At 47.9% G+C, this 26,007-nt stretch overlaps 1 protein-coding gene across 2 annotated transcripts in view; it reads right to left on the reverse strand.

The window, feature by feature from the left end:
- Positions 1–26,007, reverse strand: part of ARMC9 (armadillo repeat containing 9) — a 542,713-nt gene that overhangs the window by 11,452 nt on the left and 505,254 nt on the right. For both annotated transcript variants that reach the window (XM_085635734.1, XM_085635735.1), the window contains exon 24: positions 4,302–4,468. In XM_085635734.1, coding sequence (XP_085491860.1) covers positions 4,302–4,468 — 167 coding nt within the window. The remainder of the gene's footprint in view (positions 1–4,301; positions 4,469–26,007) is intronic.

Here is a 26,007-nt window from a genome sequence, read left to right on the forward strand (position 1 = left end):
GGTGAAGCGGGAGGAAGCGCGGATGTGGTCGGGGCTCTCCTGCGCTGAAGAGAGCCCCGTGGGGTTAGCAGAGAGGCGGAAGGTCAGGGGGGCCCGAGGCGCATTGTCGGCGCCTGCCCCCACCGCCCGTGTGAAGGCCAAGAGGTCCGGAAAGAGCGGGGGACAGTCGAGGCACGCCTCGGTGCCTGCCCCCGCCAGGAGAGTGCCGGTGAGTGCTGCCCGGGTGAAGCCGGCGCGAGGTGTCGTCTAGCAACCTCGATTGCAGGGAGGAGGCGAAACGCGCACACCGGAAGCCCTCGAGCGTCCAGGAGGAGGGCAGAAGAGGCCGAGAGCCACACCGGAGCAGGCCGAAGAGTCCTGGTGAGTGGGGCCACTGAGGAGTGGGGGGAGTGTCGGGGCACGTTGCCGGTGCTCGCCCCCAGGGTCCGTTATCTTCCGTGGGGCCTTGGTCCGCGCTTGCCTTGGTGGGGAGGGGCTAAGTCGGGGCACATAGTCGGTGCCCGCCCCGGTGAATGCCCGGAGGGCCCCGTGGGGCCCATACTTACTGTAGGGACACCCCCTGCCTTCCAGGTCCTGGCAGGGACCTCCACCTCGCCAGAACTGGCTGGACTCGGTACAGCTGCCCCGACTGGCAGTGGGCAGCTGCCACGTGTGCCTAATCGGCCCGGGGAACTCTTCAGTAAGCCGGTGAGGGGGAAGATAATGCCGAGGGATAGGGGGTGAATTCGGGGTACATTGCCGGTGCCCGCCCCCAGTGTCCCTTCCTCATCACAACCTGGGATGCCCTGACCTACTGGACTGCCGGGGACTATAATTAAATGCATTTCTGGCCTAATGTTATGCTATGTGCAGCGCCAGATTTACAGGCCATGTTTGAAGCGCTATTGATTGGCAAGAAGCAGCGCTATGTTCATATGTCCTGGTTTTAAGGCGCTATTGAATTGATATGGGCAGCGCTAGGGTAAATGCCTGATTTAAAATGCGATTCAATTGCCCCATGCAGCGCTATGCTTAGTTGCCATGCCCTGCGCGCTAAGGCCTTGTTTTAACGCGCTATCGCCGTGAAAGGTGCAGCGCTATCTTTGAATGTCCTGTGCTTAAGTGCTATGTTAATGGTTATGTCTAAATGCCAGGTTAATGTATTGATGCTCTGCCTAACCTAATTTCCTGCCTCAGGGGATGCCCGGGACGGTCATGTTTATTGTGATGCTGTGAGGTTTCCTTTACAGGTGTTCCGGCCGAATGTCTCATGTCATGCCCTGATGTATTTTATTGCAGGATCAATGTGGATGGATGGGAGCTTTATTTCTCACGTACAATTATTTTATCTGTAAATCGCAATGATTCCGGCAGGGGCCCGATTGGCCCTGCCCTGTACATAATTCCCCCCTGTAAATTGGAACCGAGCGCCAGTTGGCGCAGTGTAGAGATTACCTGACACCTAGTGGTTTTGACAATACAAAAGTTATTTCTACCGAAACTGGTGTAGTGTCTCTTTTTGTAGTGTGCCTTGTGTGTCGCATGTGTGTACTGCGTGGATGCTTTGCACATTTCCTCTGGAGTTTGGCCCGCCCGCTCTGCACCACGCTACCCGATTCCAACAATCAAGAAAATAAAACAAGCACTGACGCAAGAAGGGCAATAGCAATGACCAGAGGTAGGGGGTGTGCGCCAGGAGGCAACAGATGGCCAGAGATGGCCAACAAAGGAACAATCGATGAATTCCGATGGGAGGGAAACAACCACCCAAAGCCAGACAGATGCACTTTATTCACCAACCAGAGCAAAGGAATTCCAAAAGGCAGGCAAAACAACCAACTGAAAGCGCTGGGGGTGTTGAAAGCCCATAGACGGAATACAGCATGTCTTCCAGACAGTGCATACGCTGAATAGGCTCGACCTAATAAGAGGGATGGTCCTGGCAAATCTCAGACACTCTATCCGGGAGAGCATCCGCCTCTGCTTTGGCCGCCACCTGCCCACCCTGCTTTGGAGCCCACTAGCTCTGCAAGCAGAGGTGAAGGATTATAACGGTGTGCCCCATCGTGAATTGGAGTAAAGCTGTAGCTCACCCACTAACCCTTCGAAGTGCCAAAACTCTGTGGGCGGGCGGGACCCGGAGGCTATGTTCAGATCGGTCTCAAAATCTCTCATTCTTTGATCGCACCAAATCTGTGGCAGTTTGTTTGCTAAAAGACAAACCAGTTCCTGAGACACAACTGCAGAGAGAACTTTGGGCTTGTATCCCAATAAATGAAACAAATCAATTAAATATGGGTTTTCTCCAAGAAACGAAGTAGTGGTAAATGAAACCTCCTCCTGGGAGGTAAATGTACGAAAAGATAGATTCCTGTTCCCAGTAAGATTTTCTCAGTCTGATCAAAGATGATCATTTCCAAGGAAGCAGCCTTTGCCAAAACAGGAGAGATTAAAAATTGGACCTTCTCGCTCTTATCGTAGACTATTCTAAAATAATTGGAATAACATGCATGCGGGAGAAGATGGGAGGCTAGCCCCAAAGAATACCATCTGTAAACAGATTTAAATAAGATCGCTTTCTCAGCCCTTTCTTTGCTGATCTTTGAGTCCACATTATTGAAATCAAAATCTGCCCAAAGCTAAGAAGTTCAACTCCTTACCTATAGTTGTTTTAATTATTTCTGCTAACCAAACTTAAATTGTACAAGTTCTAAATAAATTGGTAAATTACAGTCATCATAATTATTTGAGAATAAATCTGGAGAAAACTGAAGCAAAAAACTTTAAAAAAACAAAGTAAGAGGAGAGGATTTAGCCATACGGCTAGAGCGGCCGAAGTCGAAGCTGCGGAACCGGATCTGAGTCTCGGACACGACGCTCAACATCCTGTGATTCTGGGAAAATCACTTAATCTCCCCGTGCCTAACAAAAATGAATGTGTCCTTGAGTAACAAAACTAGTGCTATGTAAAGCGCTCTGATACCCGATATCTTCGGGTCTCATTTTTTTTTTTTTATTTATTTTTATTCAGACAAATTTATAACAGAACGTGCTCCAATATATGCATTGCACAGTAAATTACAATCCAGGCAACTGACATGGGACATATGGCAGCAATAAGCTGTACATTACTATCTTGTTACACAAATATACATTTCAGAGATAAAATGCAACTCCGTATATATTAGGACAATCAACTAAGTAATAAGTATAGAGACTTGATGGCAGTATAAGTGAGCAAATGAGGATTTGGGAAGCTAAGGCGACTGAGATCAAAAGAGAGGGGTCGCCGGCCCCCATACAGGGGATATCACTGTCCTGACTGGAAGGGAAGCGTGCGCTGCTTGTTAGGCGAGTCGGTTCCTGCGGGGCTTCAGTTATCTATGGTCTGGTATCGTCAAGGAGATCCACATCGCTCCCCCTGAGCCACGTTGTGAAGGGTTCCCAGATATCTTTCGGGCGAGATGCCATTGGCATGATATCCCAAAATGCCGCCAGTTGCTCTTGGCAATAACTATGTCCCGAATCCATTCAGTAACACGGGGCGCCTAGGGGCTCCCCAATGTATAGCTAGTCTACGCTTGGCGAGCAACAGCAACATAGCCGTGAGACGGCGTGACTCAGGTGGGATCTCCTCCACGTAGCCTAGCAATGCAACTGATGGGGAGCACACCAGCGACAGTCCAGTAATGGCCCGTATGGTGTCATATCATCTTTGGGTCTAGTTCACGCTATATAAAACTCTAAAAAAAGAAACAATCAAAACAAAATGGCACAGTATTCATAGAAGGTTACATGGAGGTAGCCTCATAATCAGAAATGAAAGAGAGGGCATCTTAGTCAGATGCAATTCCTGAGAATGGACTTTATCATTTTGTTATAATCACTTACCTACTGCGTCAAAGTCATTGGCACTAACCGGGTTCCCTAATATCAGGTCACGTACTAACATTAATTAGCAACAGTTTTTCATTTCCCACATTCATCCAAGTTTTTAGTAAACAGGTTAGCTTTTTATTTATTCTCAAGTCTTGATCACATACACTTCTCTTTTAACTGATTGGTAAGGGTACGTACTATTATTGCTACTACTTCTTGCAAAGGCCACACAAGTATAACTTGAGTGACCGTTGCAGCCACAAGGCTACTGGGAACAAGAGTTCCTACTCTGCGTAAGCCATTTCAGGAACTTCCTGAATCTAATTGGCTGTCATTATTCAAGGACCTGTTACCTTTCGAATGGGGTGGGTGCTGTGGGAAGGTGGTGTGAAGAGAGGCATTTCATTGGGGGATTAGTGGATTACACAACTAAGAGTGCTTACTCTGCCTGCTTCGCGTAGAGGATCCGGCGGAGCTGGGGCGACTGGTTTGCTGTGGTCCAGACTGTGAGAACTGCGGGGCAATGTTTGGCGTTTTCCCTTTCCTTGGGCTCACAGACTCAGCACTTCGTGGCATCTTCGATTTACTGTTGAAGGCTGAGGAGATATCGCTGGAAGAGAAATAGGATTCATTAATTACATGTTATATATTTAATTTACAAACAGTCTTGCAACAGGAGAAAAGCCTTTACAGCACCAAAACACAATCGATAATGATTCTTCCGCCTCAACACACACTGGGCTGCTACGTCACGGTTTACTGCAGTAGTCCTTGTACACATTATATGAATACAATAAAACATAGCCAACATACAAACATCCATTTATTTTTTGGAGGCAAAATTACCATCTTCTGCGTGGTGTACCGCCCACATTTTGGCCCTATCTGGTTATACTGGCTGTACAACTCCTTGCACTTTACCCCTGCTAAAAAGAGGTAAAGTGCCTGTTCTACTACTTTCAACATGATGAAACTGGTATACCTCTCATTGACATATGCATCTTACCTACAAGTCCCCAGTATATGGTGCAAATTGTACCAAGGGGCTGTAAGTTCAATGTCACTGGTAGACTCCAGCACCCACTGTGCCATCCACTACAGTGGCAGTGCAAAACAAGGTTTCAGGCCTATTGTTCTGGCCTGGCTAAAGCAGCTTTTACACAGCATATCAACCCGTCAAAATAAACCCTTTCGACTGGTCAAAACCTTACTTTTAAATGTAGGTAACCCCTTTGTAAGTCTCACTGCCCATAAGGCACGGTGCATGGCTTTTAAAATTAGGACAGGTAGAGATTTAGGACATGTAGAAATTTAATTTTAAACATGTTGTTACAGTGAAAAAGCCCCACAAGCTATTTGCACTGCAGTTCGGAGGCTCTTCTACAGGAAAACACTAGGATGCAATATTCAATGTAATGATTCTATCACAGGCTAGGAAACACCTGGAAATGCTAGTGTTTCCCCCGCCTGGAGACAGTGGAGGCTAACTTGTATTTGCCTCCAGCTAAAACCCTCGAGTGCTCAACTGTAAACGAGGTGTGACAACTCCTCCAAGAGCAAAAGGCAAATGCTTGGGTTTGGGGACATTTTCTGATCCTCTGGCAGGATGACCCATTTGGGCAGTGCCCAGAAACCTCATTCTGGTGAAAGGGGTTTCCTCAGTCACAGGCAGATGTGAGATATCTCCTGCAAAGGCCCCTTTTTTAACAATAAAAGCATCAGTAATGGCGATAATGATTGTTTTACAAATGCCTCATACAACAGGCAAAGCTGAGTGTCCTATAGATACGGTCCATATAGGAAAGACTGGACAATCAATCATGAGGTTAAATGTATACAAGTTTGTAAAGGTGATGCTAGATTAAATAGTAGGAATGAAAAACAAAAAGTACAATATATTTGAAATGCAATTTGGTGGCTTTAAATTCAATGATGGATCTTCATAGTATCACTATGTTGTATGAGGCATTTGGAAAACAATCATTATTGCCATTACTGATGCTTGTATTGTTATGTTATTGTCCTAAATATGTTTATTTAGTAAAATAGAATCAATGATGGTCGGTCTTTTTTTTAATGATTTTGTATGAATAAAAGGAGTTTTCTGATAATTGCAGTACACGGAGTCTTCTCCACTCATGGGGGAACAATGGTCCTGCATATTTAATAGAGCAATAAGTTTCCTAGGAAACTTTTTTTAACAATTGTATTTTCCCTGCCCTGGAAACAGTTATAAGTAGCAGGGAGTCCTTATATCTACATTGTGTAAATAATGTTTGCAAACAGTTGGTGATCGTGATCACTAGCCGATGACAATCAGTACATTTCACATTGGAGGATTCTGCCAAAACTTATATTAATAGCCAATATTGTTTACTGTTTGAGATCCTAACACAACAAGAAAAGGGAAACATACATTTCAATGTATTACCAATGTACCCAGTAAAGTACAAAAGAAGGGAACAGTGTCCTGAACTTCAGAGCGTGCATTTACTCTCTCCTGATTGTCATAGGTTGCCCCAGAATGCAGTGGTGGTCAGTGCAGACATTCCTGGTGTCTCCAGCCACTGCACTCAAGACACTGGTTTCAGGCAAGTGTCCAAGTTTCACATTCAGGAAGCCTGTTGTCTATTTAGTTTGGGACCACAGGGCCACTGCTCAGGCAACCTGTGGTCATTGCTGGAATGGTACAGATGACTAAAGGGGCGCAAACTACTGCAGGGGCTGAGATTGAGGGTAGGTGAGTCTGTTGAGCACCAATGTGAGGACATTACTTTTACAAGAGACCAGCAAACAGGAATCACAGCCATCAAGACCTGCCCATGGATGAAAAAGCATCAGCCATCTTGTCCACAAATAATATTGATGCCTCGTCTGCTCCATTGTATCGGCCAACCTGACAACTACCATCCACGTAGCTGCTGTGATAACAGAAAGATGTCACCACTTCCATTCACTTCACCCTCTCACATATTCACCCAGCCTAAAGGCCATACATCAGCAAGTAAGACAGGACTAACAGGGGTATGCCCTGGCAGGATGCCCTGGGCCCAAGCCTAGGAGGAGGGGATTCAGCCTAAGGGTCTCCTTGGGGACAGATGGCCCAGCCAAGGATAAATGAATCCATGTGCAATCAATACAAACTGGCTGCAGAGACTTGCAGTTTTCGAAAAAGAATGTGAAAGAACTGCACTGATACTGTCTCTGCTCTGATACATGATGTAAAGGGACGGGTGACATCCCGATTAGTGCCATTGTGGGGTTTGCTGCGACAGCCCTCGTGTATGCTCTAGGACAGCTAGCCTCCATAATCGACAATAAACGGAGGTATCGCTCCGTATTGTTCCTGCAAGCATCAGGCTTTTAAAACTGTAAAGTACGGCCAAAGACCTACATAATCCAAATCACTAAACATGGGTAAGAATAAAATGGGCAAACATGCGCAAGGTAATTCTATCACCAAATATATATAACTCCTTAAACAGCGTCTCGGAGGAACACCCAGCAAACAGGCACCCTCTGCCATATGACCAGAATATTCAAAGAGAGGAGATCCCCTTGACTGACTCGCTCCTAGCCATTTAAAACTCGTGTCGGCACTAGAAAACTAAATCGATGCAATGATGTTTGAAGTCAACTTTTTGCATACATACTTGAGAAAAATGGTGGAGTGGGTCCAAAGAACTGCAGGCAACATCAAAACCTTAACGTCTGCAGTTTGAAACCATTGGATTGAAACTTGAAGTTGGCACCTTATGGGAACGGGATGTTCAAACTGAATGCGCTAACTAGAACGCTGGAAGATAGAGCGGAAGACGCAGAAGGCAGCTCCAGGCCAATTAACTTGAGGTTTTTGGGCTTCCCAATCAGAAGGAACGTCAACTGAATTACTCCTTGAACAATGGATTTTAGATGTTCTCAAACCCCAAGGCCTCTCAGGCACGTCTGCAGTAGAAATATCGCAGAGATCCCTGGTCTCCAGACCCCCACTGGGAGCCTCTCGGAGAGGACTTCTATTGTCAGAGACAAAGACTATCTCCTACAAAAAGCATAACACTCCGATTCCCCAAAAATCATGATTGCTATCATACAAAAAGAGTGCAAGTGCAAATTAAAACATATAACAAGGTGACGCAAAAGCTGAAATACATGTTATACTATCCAGCTTGCCTACAAGTAACAGCAAACAGAAAAAGTTACTTCTTCGATACCCCAGAGGAAGAGTGCACTTGGCTAGAGATGGGGGACAAAACACCTCAAAGATGTAGAGGCACAACCGTCAAAGCTCAGGCAGAAGGGGGTGGGGAAATCTGGCAGAATTTTGATCACAAGAAGAACAAGACCCACATTCCGATGAAATACAATACTTGTGCAATAAGATGACACCAAGTTAGAGGAGAAATGCAGCAAAATCTGAACCTGGTGGCAAGTACCTGGAGTAATAATCCTGACGCTTGAATCATTTGGAACAATGTAATAATGAAACCGAGCAGCTTATTATCAATATTGTAACAATAACACATTATGCTGCTGAAGCAATAGAATGCACAAGAAGTGGAGAATAAAGTAGGGGATTAAGAATCAAAGTGCAGGGGAGGAGCCTAGCGCTTGACCAAGATGGCCGCGTGAGCTTAGAGCTCCCGAGCCCCTCGCGCCCTCCGTCGACTATCCTGTCTCTAATCCTGATGGTATGCATGGCACCGTGTTGCTGAGTTGTCAGGGAGGCGATTGATGCTACCCGCGGTCGGATCGCCCATCGGGAACCGGACTTACGACTGGCGGAAGATTGCGGCCTAACTCCCGGGGATGCCAGGGGCTAGAGTTGGCAGGATGCCCGACTCCTAGTTGATCAACAACGGCCTGGCGAGGTGTGAACTGTCGGACGGAGGTCCTCGCTCTTTCACTTTCGATTTCGTTCCCTTTGTCTGCCCGGACACTGTAGAGCTCTGGGTGGCTTTATTACCCCAAGGACGCTCGGCGGGCTACTCTGGCAGCACAAGGCAGACCTGCTCACTCCTTATTCCTCTCTCTGAGAGGGAACAGTCTTAACTGCACTGGACTGCCTGGAGTCCATTATGTCGGGCAAAGCAGAAGGGGATCGGCTGAAGACTAAGTCCACCAGGCGGGGAACGTATTCCCAAGTCAACAGTATGGACCGCTACGCCCTCCTGAAAGCATCGCCGAGTGGATCGAGCCAGGCGCCGGATGCCCAGAAGGAGGACTCGCCTGGGACACCGGAGCTCTCCCTACAGGATGTCATGGGCGCGCTCGACGGGATGCAGACCTCGATGGGGAGACAGTTCGAGGCCCTGGCGCATAAGGTGGATGCCATCCTGGTGGATGTCAATCTGATCCGCTCGGACCTGGGCAAGACGAACGAACGCGTTAAGAACCTGGACCACAAGACCACGGGCCTCACTGATGATGTTGCGGATCTGCAGACCGAGGTTCGGAAGCTGAGGGCCGAGAGTGACCTCGCCGCCCGCCGGCTGGAGGACTTCGAGAGCCGGGCCAGGCGCAACAATGTGCGCGTCATCGGGGTCCCGGAGTCCTCGGATGAGGCTTCAGCAGACCTGCTTGTGGAGGATTTGGTCCTCAATCATCTGAAGCCTAAGGGCCTTGGAAAGTTTTTTGCGGTGGAAAGGGCCCATAGGGTGCCGGGCGGGCGGCCCAAGGCGGGTGCCCCGCCGCGGCCGATTGTCGCCCGGCTCTTTCATTTTCGAGATCGGGACGCTATCCTGCAAGCTTCGAGGGTGACGGGCCCAGTCCCCTTCCAGAATGCGTCGGTGAATTTTTATCCGGACTTCACCCAGCAGGTGCAGAGACAGAGACAGAGCTTCCTGGGGGTGAAGCGGAGACTTCGGGAACTGGATCTGAAGTATGCCATGCTTTTCCCTGCCAGACTACGGGTGGTGCATGAAGATCGGACATTCTTTTTTGACTGTCCTGTTATGGCCGACGAATGGCTGGACGCTTTGCCCCGGCGACGGACGGGGGACGACACAGCCGAGCATGGAGACAGTGGCCGGGATGGACAGGGCTGATATCTCAGAGCCGGCCTGACTTGATTTGACCATACTTGTAGATTTGAACAGAGTGCAGTAACTGTGGAGGGTTGCGGGAGGACGAGGGGTGCTCTTTTCCTCCCTTAGGGTACTTTTTGTAGCTTTTTTGTTTTTGTAGGGCGACAGGCACACTGCAAGTTGGGGGGGCTTTGTAAGCTGCAGCAGGGGTGCAGGGTGGGGGGAGTTTTGGGGATTTTGAGTTTGTTGTTGGGGGGTTTATTTCTGCAAGGCATGATGATTATCTTCAGGGCTGTTCCATGGTGGCTCCTCGGGTGTGGGGTGGGCCTCTTTCCGTTTGAGGATGGGGGGTAGGGGCTTAAGTGTTATAAGCTGGAATGTTAATGGTTTGGGGGATCGCATCAAGAGGGGGATTGTTTTGCAATTTTTGAAACGCTCAATGCCAGATGTTGTCCTGCTGCAGGAGACGCATCTCATAGGTAATACGTGCTATGCCCTGAATAGGAAGGGGTATAAATTCATTGCACACTCGGGATTCTCTTCTGGGTCCAGGGGTGTGGGCATCCTCGTTAGAGCATCGTTGCCTTTTGAGGTGGACTCCACCATTGTTGACGATAGGGGGAGGTTTGTGGCGGTGGCGGGGCGGTGGGAAGGAAGGACTTTGGTTTTGGTTTCGGTTTATGTCCCGCCGGCCCTGCAGGCCTCCACATTTGCTGAACTGGGCAGGGCTTTGCTGACTCTCCCGGGGGGAATGCTGGTAGTGGGAGGGGATTTCAACGCTGTGGGCTCCGGACTGTTGGATAGATACCCGCCCAGGGACACAGGGGGGGCTCAGAAATGGCTTCCAGACTTCCTGGATACGTTTGGTCTGATAGACTGCTGGAGGCTCCGGCACCCCACACAGAGTCAATACACGTTTCACTCCGGGGCGCATGGTAGCCTCTCCAGGATTGATTACCTGCTCACTCTGGCCGCACATGCCTCGTTGATATCCGAGGCGAGGCACATGGCACGCGGTATCTCTGACCACTCGCCAGTGTGGATCCGGCTGGATCTAGGTCGGGAGGGAGGAGGGAGGGTGGCCCCCATCAACCCATGGTATTTCCGAGACCCCAAGATGCGCAGCGCCCTGGTAAAGAAGGTAGATAATTACTTTAAGGACAATCTGGGAACCGTGGACTCGGCGGTGTCGCTGTGGGAAGCTTTTAAGACCGTGCTTCGGGGGGAAGCCCTCTCCCTGGTGGTGGCTGCCAAGAATCGGAGGGATGGCGAGGTGCGGCAAGTGGAGGAGGAGATCGCGGCCCTTGAGGGGGCTATGGAGGAGGAGGTTACAGAGTCCTCACTGCATGAGCTTTGCTTGAAGCAGGCGGAGTATAGGGACCTGGTGACGAACGCCGCTAAGACCCTCAGTAGGGAACAACAGGGCCGCCTGTATGACGTTGGTGATAAGGCAGGGAAACTTCTGGCGTGGTTGGACAGGAAAGAACGGGTCAATAGAGTGGTGCCAGAGTTGACGGGAGAGTGGGGAGAGGCGATTGTGGAACCTGAGGGGATTGTGAAGTGTTTCGCGGAGTATTTTCGTAGGGTTTATTCCTCTGTGTCGGACAGGCCGCCCGAGGACTCGTCTGATCTCCTCCGTGATATCGAGTTGCCCTGCCTCTCTGACATAGATAGGGACGATTTGGATGGTGACATAACGGTTGACGAGGTGGCGGGGGCGATTCGCGCGTTAAACTCGGGTAAGGCCTCTGGACCGAATGGACTGCCGATCGACCTGTACAAACTGTTCCCGGATAGGGTCGCCCCTCACCTGCGCGCCATGTTTTTGGAGGCGCGGGGGGATGGGATCCTTCCGTTGGATCAGCGGCTGGCGTCGATCGTGGTCATATATAAAGAGGGTAAACCCCGAGATAGGTGCGCCTCCTATCGGCCCATTTCACTCCTCAACGCTGAGCCGAAAATTCTGGCCAAACTCCTGGCTACCCGTTTGATTAGGGTACTTGGCGATTTGGTCCACCCGGATCAATCTGGCTTCATCCCGCACCGAAACACAGCATTAAACCTTAGGCGTCTTCATGGCGTCATCGCCAGGGCGGGCACGCTGCGTGAACCGGCTATTGTGGCATCTCTTGATGCCACGATGGCCTTTGACACGGTGGAGTGGGCATACTTATGGGCCGTGCTGGCCAAGTTTGGTTTCGGTCGCGGTATAGTGAGTTGGGTTCGGTTGCTGTACGAGGGGCCACTAGCGAATGTTGTGGTGAATGGTCGGGCATCTACTCCGTTTCAGCTTGGTAGGGGTACTCGGCAGGGTTGCCCCCTGTCGCCTCTGTTGTTCGCCCTCGCCCTTGAACCGTTGGCTGCGTGGATACGTTGGCACCCGGATATACGGGGCCTTCGGTGGTCGCCTGATCACGAGGACCGTATTTCGCTTTATGCCGATGATATCCTGCTGTATCTTGCCTCACCTAAGAAGTCACTTATAGTGGTCTGTGACGTACTCGCATCGTTCGGTAGGAACTCGGGGCTTGTGATTAATTGGGGCAAATCGTACTTGTACGTTCTTAGTGGCGAGGTCCCACCGATCCCTAGAACATGTTCGATACAGGTTGCCCAGCAGGGTTTCGTGTATTTGGGGATTTTTATATCCATGGATCCTGCTGTGCGCTATGAGAGGAATCTGCTCCCCCCCTTGGCGCGCTTGAGGCGAGATGTTGAAGGTTGGCGGAGGCTGCCGCTCTCCCTTGTTGGGCGTGCGGCCCTGTTCAAAATGATGTCTCTTCCCCGCTTCCTCTACGCCCTCCAGAACACCTTGGACTGGGTACCGGCCAAATACTTTCGGGAGGTCGAAGGCCTCCAACGGACGTTGCTGTGGGATGGGCGGCCGCGAATAGCTATTTCAAAGTTGACGCTCCCATGGTACGATGGGGGCATTGCGCTCCCAGACATCCGACGGTACTATTGGGCCACGCAGCTGAGCGCGATCAACCATGGGTTTTATGGCCCTGCCCTCAGCCCTGGGTATGCCATGGATAGGTGGCTGCTGCGTGGCGGCAACTACTACAGGGCGTTGTTTTCGCGGTCCTTAGACTCGTCCCTCACGGGGCCCACAGGTGTGGCGGTGCGTGTATGGAAGATGGCGACTGATTCATTGGGCTGGAAGGATAGGCTCACCCTCGCTACCCCATTGTTTGAATCGGAAAGATTGGGAAGACTCTGGCATACGAAGGGCTTTGATAAGTGAGACCTGATAGGTATATCCAAGGTGGGAGATGTGCTGCATAAGGGGAGGGTGAAGTCCTTCGAGGAGTTGCAGACTGAGTATGAGCTAGGGCCCTCAGAGTATTTCAGGTATATCCAGCTGCGTCACGCCCTCCGATCAGTCCTCGTGGAGGGTGAGAAGGTGCCGGAGTCCTCTCCCCTTGAGGACCGAGTCCTTGATGGTCATATGCCCGAGAGCACGATCTCGCTCATATATAAGAAGTTGATTAACGTCCGGGCAGACATGCTTTTGGGGCTGAGAGAACAGTGGACTAGGGATGGCCTTGAGTTGGATAATGAGGACTGGCAGTCAGCGGTTTCTTCTCCTAAGGAGGTTGCGATCCCGTCGCGTCTGAGGCTGGTGCAGCTTAAAATACTGCACCGGGTGTATGTGACGGGGCCAAGGCTGGTCCACATGGGATTCTCGGAGGACGGCCTGTGCAGAAGGGGATGTGGTATGGTGGGTACTTTCCTGCACATCATTTGGGAATGTGGTGTCATTGTGGAGTTCTGGAGGAGAGTCCATGCAGTTATGGGGGAGGTGACGGGCACTGCGGTACAGCCGGAGGCGCGGTGTTGCCTCCTGAACGTCTGGGGGCCCACTGACCTCGATGAGGCGCAGACCCAATGGGTGACTCTGGGTAACATGGTAGCTAAAAGGGATATCGCGCGATTGTGGGGCTCCTCGGGACCCCCTACACTGACCGCGTGGAAGGAGAACATGGACTGGAGCATGTTTAGGGAGAAGACGGTCTACTGCTCTAGAGGTCGCCCCCGGAAGTGGCATGCCATCTGGGGGCGGTGGAACCAATACAGGGGGGGAATATGTCTTGCCCCGGATCTGGAACCTCCCGAGGAACAGCTTTCCCCCTGACCTACTTTCCAGCACAGTTTGGTTTTAGGAACCGTTTTGGGCCTCTGCTGTCCCCCTTCTTCCTCCGTACACAGTCTTGTAACTAGTAGATGAGTGGGGTCCGGCCTCCCCTGGGGGCTTTCGCCATGGGCTTTCAATGTCCTTGCCTTGCTGGGGTTTGTTGTGAGTTTTTTCTGTGTTTACTTAAAATTGGACCTTTGCATTAGTCTTTGAACTGTATTGGGGACACATCGCTGTATCTAACTCTCAATGCTGCCGAACCTTCGGGCTGTCGGCTGAATAGCTGTGTCCTGAATTTTGAAATAAAGGTTTTCAAAAAAAAAAAAAAAAAAAAAAAAAAAAAGAATCAAAGTGCAGGTTGTGAGGGGGAAGGGACATAGCATAATCGGTCACCAAATACGATCTGCAGAATTGCTGATAGGGAAAATAAACCATTCTCTTAGGACAGATGGTGGTCGCGGGCTGGCGTAGACATACTCTGCCTCTGGAAGGGAGAGTTTGAGCTAGCTACCATCTGACCACAAGGTAAAGTTAAGGATAATGAATGTGGATTTAGGATTAGTTTGTTATCATCAGAGTCCGCAATGGTGGAGCGGTTGATATTGGACGTTTTAAAGGACCTGGACAAAGATTAGTGAGCTCTACAGTCTAGATTAGGGAGGGCACTTGTAACCATTTGGATGGATGACTAGTTTGTAATTAGGTGGGTTTATATTCACACCACCCCTTAGGTGTAATGGGGGCAGGGAGCGGAAGTTATTTGTTTTTATAGAAAACACAATGTTAATCAGCAGCCTTGGAGTGAGTTGGGACTCAGATGCACACATCTAAAGAACAATGAAATGTGAATTTGCAGTACATATACTTATGTGGTTGGTGGGAGCTAGCAAAAATACTGGACATATTGATGGTAACAACTCAATGTTGATGCAGAGGAAACGGATGATCTGGAATATACGGAGGCTGAATCGGTATCCTTAAACATACAGAACACACGTTTACCTTAAGAGACGAGAGATACAAATCACTGTTACAGGAAACACGCTTACTGCAGCCACAGATTGATAAACTAAGAAAACAATGGAGTGTCATATTTTCGCAGTGCCCTACTCTGCTTGTTTCAGGTGGTACTTGTAAGGATTGCTGCAGGGGTCCTAGTTCAGAAACAGGAAACATTTCTGGATCCTTTAGCGAGGGATGTTGTGGGCCTCCCGGACAGGACATAAACTGACTTAGTAAACATTTACACACCCAACACTGATGACAATTTGTTCTTTGGGGAAATAATGCAGGTTTCGTCTCCCTACTTTGATACCCAATTCATCAGGGCAGGCGTTCTAAATTGTGTCCTACATGTGCATAATGATAAATTCACTCCCACAGTCGAACTGAAATTGGGAATGGTATTGTTACTAGAACACATAGGAGAACTTGGGGCCATATTTACCGAATTCTTAATTTCCGACTCCTAAATAGCGAATCTGTAGAAATCGCTATTTGGGAATTGCAAATCAGAAAGTGCGTACCATGCAATTTCCTAGTAGTGATTCCTACGGATGCACAATCTTTAATAGGAAATCGCTATTTGCGATTTCCTATTTTGTCGATTTCCAAAAATGCTAATATTACTGGGTAAAAATCGCACTTTGAGACCGCATTTATGCCTTTCGTACATACTGAAAGCCTAATTTGCAATTTTTAACAGCTTGAAATAGCGATTCGGTCTGTTAAGAAATGCTTACATAAGGCCCTTAATCGGGTAGACAATTCAGTACTGAATTAAAAGTTAATCAGGTTACTCCCACACGCATCACACTTGCAGCAGACTTGATTACATCTTCATGAAAGTAGAAAATCTATTGGGGATGTGCGAGAAAGCTTAAATAGGTTCCTCTCCGATCACTTATTTCGGTGCACACATCAAAAGACTAAGGCCAGACCCAAAACACCACTATGCAGACTTCGGATCAAGGCCCTAACTGACCAGCCTTTTCTCTCACTTATTCAGAAATGCATCACCCAGTTTATCCATCATAAGCGGTAAATGGTAGGAATCAGGGCATTGGAGTGGGAGGCTTAAAATGTAGCAGTCAGAGGGGAGTGCATTTAAAAAAATCACAGGTGAAAATACAAAAGGAACGCACACTCCAAGATACAGAAACAACACTTGTAGGCCTGAGCAAGAGGTGGCGCTTAATACAGATAAAATGCAACAATTAGTAGACACCAAGAGATGGATAGATTAGACAAGTGCCCTCCTACGCAATCCATACAAAGACTCTAAATAGTGTAGGGGATAGATTAGGTTGAATGCTGGCCTTGGTTACTGAAAAAGTACAGGACCCAGACATATATACTTCAGTAATAGGGAATCACTGAGATCATCAGGGAAGGGTTTAATAAGAAATGTAGGAACCATTTGGCGAAAGGCTGCACAAAAACTGAAGGTATAACCAGAAAGGAAATTGTGAAATACTTGACTGGAATGGAATTGCCAAAGCTATACGAAATGTAGAGCAGCGAGAAAGACTGGAAGCCCTGCAAACCACTGAGGAACACAAGAGGCCCTGGACTCAGGGCTGCATTTAAGAAAAAGAGGGCGCCCAGTGAATGCCATTAGGCGAAGCAAAGCGCGCTGGGGTTCCCTAGACCAGGTTTCTTTGAGCCTTCAATTCAAAATTCCTTCACATTTAAAGAATGCTTTAAAACATTTGAATTTTGCTTTTTTATTTATAAGTAGGTTACTATTCCTAACATTTAATTTTGTAAACAGTCTTGCACCCCTGAGTCAGCCCTGCCAAGTTCCACACAAAAAGGCGTTAGACCAACGCATTTCAGTGTGTGGTCCGCATCACCACACTGAAATGCAAAGTCACACATTTATAGAACCTCTTTAGCTGTCGACAAGCCGAAGCCCTGCTAAATTAGCACACTGACAGAAAGCTGGCAGCGCGCGGTCTGCACGCTGCCAGCGAGCTTGGGGGAAGGCTGGCTCAGGTCGCTCTGGGTTCAGGCAGGCTACAATGTAACAAGTTGTTCACATTCACCCATGGCATGAGATTCACTGACTGACCTGACGTCACGAATGACTGTGTCACGGACCCCCCAGGGGTCTGCGCACAACAGCTTAAAATCCTTTTGGCAGTCAGTTGGCAATGGTTTGCAACCGCAATCATGGTGCAAACCACTGATGCATGAATTTGCATGTCTTGTATCTTGTGGTCTCATTTCACACCTGTAAAACTTCATGGCCTTCAGAATCTGCACCACCTCACAGGAGCGCCAGGGGCGTAACACAGGCCCCAGCAGCCCTTGGGCCCCCCCAACTCTTCAGCGGACCCCCATTTAGTCCAAGGCCAATGGATATGTGTGACACATGGGAGATTCGGGCTCCCCCATCACATCATCTGTAGGTGAGCAACATTGTGTGTGACGCCACTGAGGAGTGCGCGTAAGAATGGCCTGGAACAGGATCTCGGCACACAGAAGGCGAGGCACAGAGCCAGCAACACGCATCAGGGACAGAGGCGCCCTCCACAAAGGGTGAACAAGAGGACGGTAACACAAGAACCAGCGGCCTTTTCACCCCAGCACTGGGCGTCTGCCGAATGTGGTACAAAAGCTCCCCAGACGTGGTGGCAAGTCCTGGGTGGGAGATCGGCTGTCAGATGACACTGCAGGTGTGAATACAGACGGAACGGGATATGTCCGCTTCCACTGAATGAATGGTTTGTGTCCCTCCCTATGTCCCAGGACACAAGCTCCTCCATGAAAGCCCAGCTGCACCTATGCCAGCTTCTGTTGTTGTTCTAGTACAGCCAACTCTCAGGTTTGCATCTCCTCCTTCCGGACTTTGGAGAGATAAGTTCATGTTTTTGTGCAGACCTTACCAGGTCCCTGTTTTTGGTGAAGGGGTAAAGGGGGCGGAATCCCCAATCCCTGCATGGCGAGGTATTATCCCGTAAACTGAGAGTGACAAACCCACCAGGGAATGCCAGGTCCAAATTCAGTGCGCCTTTCTCCAATCTGGGAATATAACAGATACATAGAGGCCAGGGGGGTCCCATTCGGCCCAAGGCCCATGAATATCTGGGAGCTGTGGCAGACTCAAGGGCCACTCATCAGATTCTCCAGGAGGCCCCATAATTTTGCATTACGCCACTGTATCATCTCCCTGGAGCATGTGGCGGACATGTTGGGTCTGGAATTACAGCACATGGCATTTGGGAACCCAGTAATTCCAGCCTGAGATGAAAATGAGTTACTTACCTATAACTACGGTTCTCCAGTATTGGTATCTTTCATAGATTCACATGCTTGAATCATCCCTGTCGTCATGGTGGGAGTACCACGGTATACATATAAAAGCAGTAGATAATACTATCATAGGCTACAATGAAATGAACAGTCACTGCATTAGCCTATCCGTTTTGTAAAAAAGAACCAAACTTAGTTAGCAGCCAATCAGGTGATGGCACCCTCAGGTAACGGCACCCTCTAGAACAATCCAAAGAGAGGCTAGGTTCCTCAGATTTTCAAGCATAAGTGTGAAACTTTATACCTAGAGGAAATAAGGGAAGCCTCTCAGGAGAGGAGGGTGGGTCGCATGTGAATCTATGAAAGATACCAATACTGGAGAACCGTAGTTGCAGGTAAGTAACTAATTTTCTTCTCCAGTATTGGATCTTTCCTAGATTCACATGCTTGAATCAGAGTAGCTAGCAGTTGCATAGACAGACATGTATATAAACAATACAATATATACATATCTACCCTTAGAGGATGGTGGGTAACATTATACATGTATATACTGGAACATATATAAGATATAATGTAGCTATCTACTATCAGTATACATTCCAAGTTACATAAGCATACAAAATTGGATAACATCATTTTAAGCAGGTAAAGGCACATAATGCCGAAGGAAAAAAACACCTCTAATAGTAGAGACTTACCTTATAGAAATAGATGACACAGGACTGCCTGCCCCACTGCTGCTTCACTATAAGTTGCCATAGCCAGGTAATAATGCTGCATGAAAGTATGAGCACTCTTCCATGTAGCGGCACAGCAAATCTTGTCCAATGGTACTCCAGTGAAAAGAGCAGCAGAAGAGGACACTGCTCTAGTAGAACGTGCCTTGGCCTTGATCGTAAGCGGTTTACCCGCCTTAGTATGACAGAGCTGAATAGCAGCAGCGATCCATCGTGCAATAGTTATTTTTTTGACAGCAAACCCCAGTCCTGGAGGCCCATAAGAGACTAGCAGTTGATCCGTCTGCGTAGCTGCTTGTTTTTTGCAAATAGAACTTAAGGCACCGTTTGACATCCAAGAAGTGGAGACATTCCTCCGCCGGTGAAGAAGGATGTGGGAAAAAAGTGCGCAGGACCACAGGTTCATTAAGGTGAAACTGAGATGGAACCTTCAGGATGAATTTAGGGTTTGTTCTCAGTACAACATAGTCCTCAGTAAATCATAAATAGGGCTATTTTATGCTGAAGGCTTGAATTTCACTTACTCTCCTTGCAGAAGTAAGCTCGAGAAGTAATGCCACTTTCTAGGTGAGAATTGGTTCAAAAGGTGGTTTTATTAGTTGAGACAAGACTACATTAAGGTGCCATTCCAGTGCAGGAGGTGGAATGGGAGGAAAAGTCCTAAATAATCCTTTCATGAACTGCTTGATGATGCGAGAAGGCCAAAAAGAAGAAGCGCCGAAAGTGTGTCTGTATTGGGTTGAGGGCCGCGAGATGGACCCTTACTGACGCATAAGCCAGACCTGATTTCGCCCTAGATAGGAGATAAGGCAAGATTTGTTCTGGAGATGAGAGTAGAGGGTGAGTGCTATTCCGAAGGTACCAAGAACAAAAATGTTTCCATTTCAGTCTGTGCGTTTTAGTAGTGGACTCGGCTCAAGATCTGGACAATATATCTCTACAGTCTTGGGGAATGACTAAATCCTTGAACTCATTGAATTCAGGTGCGAAGCATGCAACTGAAGAGAAGCTGGGTGCGGATGCAGGATTTGTTCTTTGCTATTGGTTAGCCAAGTTGTTGTTACTGGCAGGCGATAAGGCTTGGATTGCGACAGCAGGAATAGCTCAGTGAACCAATGCTGGCGTGGCCAACGTGGAGCAATGAGGATGAGCTGGCACGGTTCCCTTTTAATTTTCATCAGAATCCTGGAAATAAGAGGGCATGGGGGAAAAACGCAAGCTGGGTGTTCCCCATTTCTGGAAGATGGAATTGAGAATCAGTTCCCTCTGGTGATTTGTTTGACATAATCTGCTCAAGGTGTCTGCCAGGTTGTTCTTTATTTCTGGGAGATGCTCCGCCTTGATGGTTATGTGATGCCATAGTGCCCATTCCCTGATCCTTTGAGCTTCCAAAGATAGGATTGGAGATCTCGTTCCTCCTTGCTTCTTGAGATAATGCATACAGGTGGTATTGTCTGTACGAATGAGGACTGAGGATGCCCGTATCCTAGGGAGAAACGACTGAAGGGCTAGGAAAATCGCTCTCAGTTCTAGAAAATTGATATACATTTTTGACAGAGAAAGACTCCATTTGCCGCTTATTTGGAGGTTCTGAAGATGCGCCCCCAGCCTTCCAATGATGCATCTGAGGTCAGAACGAACTCCGGAAGAGGAGAGAGGAATGTCAGTCCCACAGAGAGATTGTTGGCGGACAGCCACCAAGTAAGTGCGCTTCTCATGACCAGGGTGATCCGAATAATATCCTTGAATGATCCTGCTATCTGAAGCCATTGTCTGTCCAATTGCTCCTGAAAGTAGTATACTTTAGAAGCTGTAATATCTCCTAGAGAGTTACCATGCTAAAGGACTTTTTCTACAAGTATTCGTTGAGCTTTTTGAGGTCCAGAATGGGACGCCATTCTCCGGACTTCTTCTTTATCAGGAAAAACAGGGAGTAAAGGCCCCTTCCTCTCCGAGAGCATGGCACACATTCTATTGCTCCTTTCTGGAGCATGATCAATGCCTCATTCTTTAGCAACTGAAGATGGGGTGGTATTGATTTTTAAGGCAGATGAGGAGGTGGTGCTGTGACAAACTCTAGGGTATGACCAAATTGTATTATATCCATGACCCATTTGTCTGTGGTTATTTTCTTCCATTGACCTAGATAACGAGAGAGAGGAGTTTTCATGGATGAAGTAATCGTGGGAAGAGCGGCAGGCAGCGAGACCTCGTCACTGTTTTCTGACAGTGTCCCTCGATTGACCTTGTTGCTTCTGCCTGGGCTGTCTGGAAGTAAGCAGCAGGTGGTGGTGCACGATATTGCTGCTGATGTTGGTAGGAAGGGCGAAGTGAGGTGCAAGCCTGAGGCTGGTATTTCTGGTAACCTCCTTGAAAAGAATAGGCTGCACTGGAACGTGCTCCACAAAAGGGGGTCTTCCTGTATTGGAGTGTGCCCAAAGCCTTAGCTGTGTCAGTCTTAATGTTCTGTAAGGCGTCATCAATATGTTTGCCAAAAAGCATCTCACCATCAAGCAGCATGTCCAGTATTTTGCTTTGGAACGTTGTTACCTTCAGCCAACCCTGACACCTGAGGACAGCCACTCCAGCGAGCTGATGAAGGCTAAGGATGACACATCCATAGAAGCATTTATCATTTCTGATGCAGATCTTTCTCCCTCAAGTAGATTCTTTCTTGCTTCTAGTCTTTTATCCTCCGGAAGGAGGCCCGTGTAAGGAGCGCTATTGAATCGCCTTTGACAGTCATATCTTGCTAATATCACTAGAGCATTAGCCGCACGCACAGTAGTACCTGAAGTGGTTGTAAATCTCTTGCCAATATTATCAAGGCTTCTTCCCACCTGGTCAGGTGGTGCAGTAATAGGTGCTAAAGGATTTCTTGATCTCCGTTGGGCAGTCTGCAAGATGACGGAATCCGGCTTAGGATGCCCTACCAGACAGGCTGGAGCATCATCACGAACTCTATATTTTTTGTCAATACTGGGCAAGACCGGGATAACTGTGGCAGATGTTCTCATCAATTTCACACCTTCCTCCCAGATGTGATCTATAATGGGTATCTCTCGCTCAGTCTTTCTAAACAGATCCTTAAAAGCATAAAGAAAACAGTCAGATTGCTTGACTGTCATTGACAACTGAAAACGAGAAGCCGCCCTGCCATTAGTGCGTGGAAGCCGCCAATGTCCTCCAGCAGAGAATCTGCAGTTTGAGGAGATAGCGAAGCAGGCATTGAAATAACAAAGTCTTTACATTCATTAACTATTTGCCCTTCATTCTGAAGTTGACCCTCCTCAATTTCTCCATCATCAGAAGTGTCATGTTGTTGTGATGGCAAAACAGTATCCGTCACATGGGACGCTGGAGGATAAGCCTCAGAACTACGTGGATGAGACGCCAGTGGTGAAGGTGCAGGTGGTGGAGGCAGCGGAGGAGGAGGAGCAGTTGATGAAGGAAAACGAGTGCGGTAATCATGTAGCATGTCCTGTAGATCCTGAACCGAAGCCACAGGAAGGTGAGCCATGGGCTCACCAACAGGCTCCATGTATTGTATTTTTGCATGTGGATGGTGATATTCCTGTTAATAGTAACTTTCATAGTCATCCTAATCATCGTCCTGATACTTAACATGAAGCTGAGAGGGAGTGTGAGCAGGACCAAACATTCCATCATCATCCGATTCCTCCAAATATGTTGAAGGTGGTAAAGGTGAGACCACTGCAGTATTCTGGAAAAAACGCCTCGTCAACGGTGTCATCGGCGAGAACGTCGTCAACGGATATACAGGCGTTAGTTGCAACATCAACGGTCGCTTACCACCAGGCGTGGGATACAGTATTGTCTGCTTCGTCTACAGCAGCGGTGTCTATATCATCGACGAGGACATGATAGGAGCAGAAGAAGTAATCGTCGTAACTATTGTCGATGATGCCGTAGCGGTCGTCGTCGACACGGTCGTAGACGAGGAGGTCTTCGACGGAACCAACGTCGCCGACGAGGAAGTCGTCGTCGTCAGAGTCATCATCAACAAAGAAGTCGTTGGCGGAGTTGGAGCCTTCGTAGTTGTTGGAATCATCGTCGGCGGGGACGTCGTCGATAGTGCAGTCGTATCCGTCGTTGACGATGTAGTTTTCCACGAGGAGGTAGGTAAAATGCATTCAGATGGTGATTTTTGTGTCGATGGGGAGCCAGAAGACAACGCTGTCGACTATATAAGCTTCCTAGAGACTGTAATCTTCATGGATGCTTCTGAAGAATGTTTTTCATGTTAATGCTTTAGATGGCTTTTCTCCTCAGTAGGAAATGAATGGTTTTCTTTTTGTGAGGTGCCTGCATCTTCCGGACGAGACTTTTTAGAAGCCTTTTTCTTGGAAACTTCAGGAGATTCATGAGATCTTTCTCTCCTTTTAGATGTTTCCTGAGAAGCCTGTGAGATAGAGCTCTCCTCATCCTCAGAGATGGCATCAGATTTACTTTTCAGTCTCTGAAGCCAAATCAACAACCTACCCTCTCTGTCCTTAAGGGTTTTGGTTGAAAAAGTCCTGCAAATCTTGCAGTCTTTTACCTTATGTTTAGAGTAGAGACAGTAGATACAGGTCTTATGGGGATCTTCAGCATGCATCCTCTTCTTAAATCATTACCTGAAAAGACCTTTCTTTGAAGAATCCAACATTTTGAGTATAAATCTGGAAAATTGAAGAAACTGAGCCGAGCTCGGTGAGACTCCCCTTCACACGATGTGTGGTTAAACATCTGAGGAACCTAGCCTCTCTTGGGATTGTTCTAGAGGGTGACGTCGCCTGATTGGCTGTTACTTAAGTTTGGTTCTTTTTTACAAAAGAAAATGGATAGGCTATTGCAGTGACTGTTCATTGCATTTTAGCCTATGATAGTATTATCAACTGCTTTTATATGTATACCGTGGAACTCCCACTACGACGACAGAGATGATTCAAGTATGTGAATCTATAAAAGATCCAATACTGTAGAAACACAGGGCTATTTCCCAAGAGTTAACGGTGACGCTCGAAAAGAGAGCCCAGTTAGCGAACCTGTGTTTGCTGGCAGGTGTTTGTTGACTCAGAGCTGCAGTCTCAGGACCTCAAAGGAGATGAGGAATAAAGGGAGGGACAAAGTCTGCCCTCCCTGTCGGTCAGTTCTTTAACCATAATCAGAGGCAGGGAAGGGGCGCTTTATATGTGCTTCATCGTGCACACGGCCTGACTAAGAGTTTAGATGTCCTAGAAAGGTGATAAGTGGTGCAGGTGCAGCTAACTGTGTTTGCTTTTGGTAGAATATCACTCCGAAAACTATTATGGAACGATATTTAATGCGTTTCCCTGATGATTCCTTACCTGCAGCACAGCTCCTTTACTGAGCAGATACCTCATCATATCAAAAATGTTGAAGAAACAGGTGTCCCTCCTGGTCTCAACATCCAACTGGAAGAATCTGGTGAAACCATGCACTGAAGCCCAAGTATGGGCCGGACAGCTATTCGCTGACTGAATACAGGCATCATTCCCGGACGTACGTGATGAAACCATGCACTGAAGCTCACGCATTGGCCTAACATCAGCTACTCGCTGAAGGGGTGATGTGGTGGCCATCAGAGGGTTTGTCTTGGCCAGCACATGGCACACGGAAAACAGAGGACAGTTCACACTGAAACAGATTACTTAGACAAAGAATGACAAATTACCCACCCAAAAGCTATGCAGCTAAACTCCACTTCTTAGATCGAGTGATGGAGAATCCAACTCCAGAGCCGAGTCCGACTTGTGCACATTTTTCCGTTTAGAGGGGTGAGATGGAAGGAGCTATTCTGTTCGGCGCACGAGGCATGGGGCAGGATTTAATTTCTCTATCTTTGAACAATGAACTGCATCAAGGGCAAAAGTGATCAATCTAGGGATACTCCTCAATTGACTTATTTTAGATGTGGCACAGTCTTTTCCATCTTGCAACCTTCTTCCATGCTCAGCGCTCCCAGTTGTGGTACGCACTTTGTTTAATTTCCAATTTGATAATGCTAACTCTAGATATTTAGGGTTACCAAAGCCCGTGTCCATAAACTACAGATTGCACAAACGCTCGTGGCTCGACTACTCTTGAGACTTCAAAGGGGAGAACATATCTCAGACTCTAGAATATAATTGTACTGGCTCAAGCTAGGAGGCTAAAATTTGCAAATGCCATGTGCCCACACTTTAGCTCCATCAAAGGCAAGTTACTGCTACCAATGAACAACTCTTGAGTGGACAGCTTCAATTAAAGCTTTGGTAGATGTTGGCCTTTCCATCTGTCAACCATGGAACCTGCTAACAAACACACCTAGAAAAGAGGCCTCATTTGCTCAATTCAAGACCAGTCTCAAAACTCTGAAGTACTCATAACTAAAGTGACTCTCTCCTCTAGCTGACATACACGTTGACCTGCCATCCTTAGGGTGGTCCTACTGTTAGGCCCATCATCCTTAGGATGATCCTACTGTTAGACCCGTCATCCTTAGGATGGTCTTCTCTCAAACTTTTTGCCTTTACTCCTCTACTTTTCTGATCTTGTTTTTGTTGGCCTTAGGACACTGCACACTATACCAATGCTAACCAGTGTTAAAGTGCTGGTGTGCTCTCCTTTAAACATGGTAAAATTAGCTTACAACCAATTTGTACATTTAATTTACGTACAAGTCCCTAGCAAAGTGGTGCCACATGTGTCCAGGGCCTGTACAGTCAATGCTTATAGTGAGCCTGCAGCACTGATTGAGCCACCCGCTTAGGTATCCCTTTAAAGATGTCTCAGGCCTGCCATTGCAGCCTGTGTGCGAAGTTTAAACTGCCATTTCAGCCTGGCTTCAGAAAAGCACAGTATCCAGGATGGCTCTGTTGAAGGGGAACCACTGTGACGGAGTCAGGTGTGACTTCAGCGCGTTGATGGAAAACCCCAATGATGTCCACCAGTTGGTCCTCATCTGGAGGTGGTTTACGACTGTTTGAGC

This window comes from Triturus cristatus, chromosome 11 (assembly GCF_964204655.1).
Source record: "Triturus cristatus chromosome 11, aTriCri1.1, whole genome shotgun sequence".
Taxonomy (NCBI): Eukaryota; Metazoa; Chordata; class Amphibia; order Caudata; family Salamandridae; genus Triturus; species Triturus cristatus.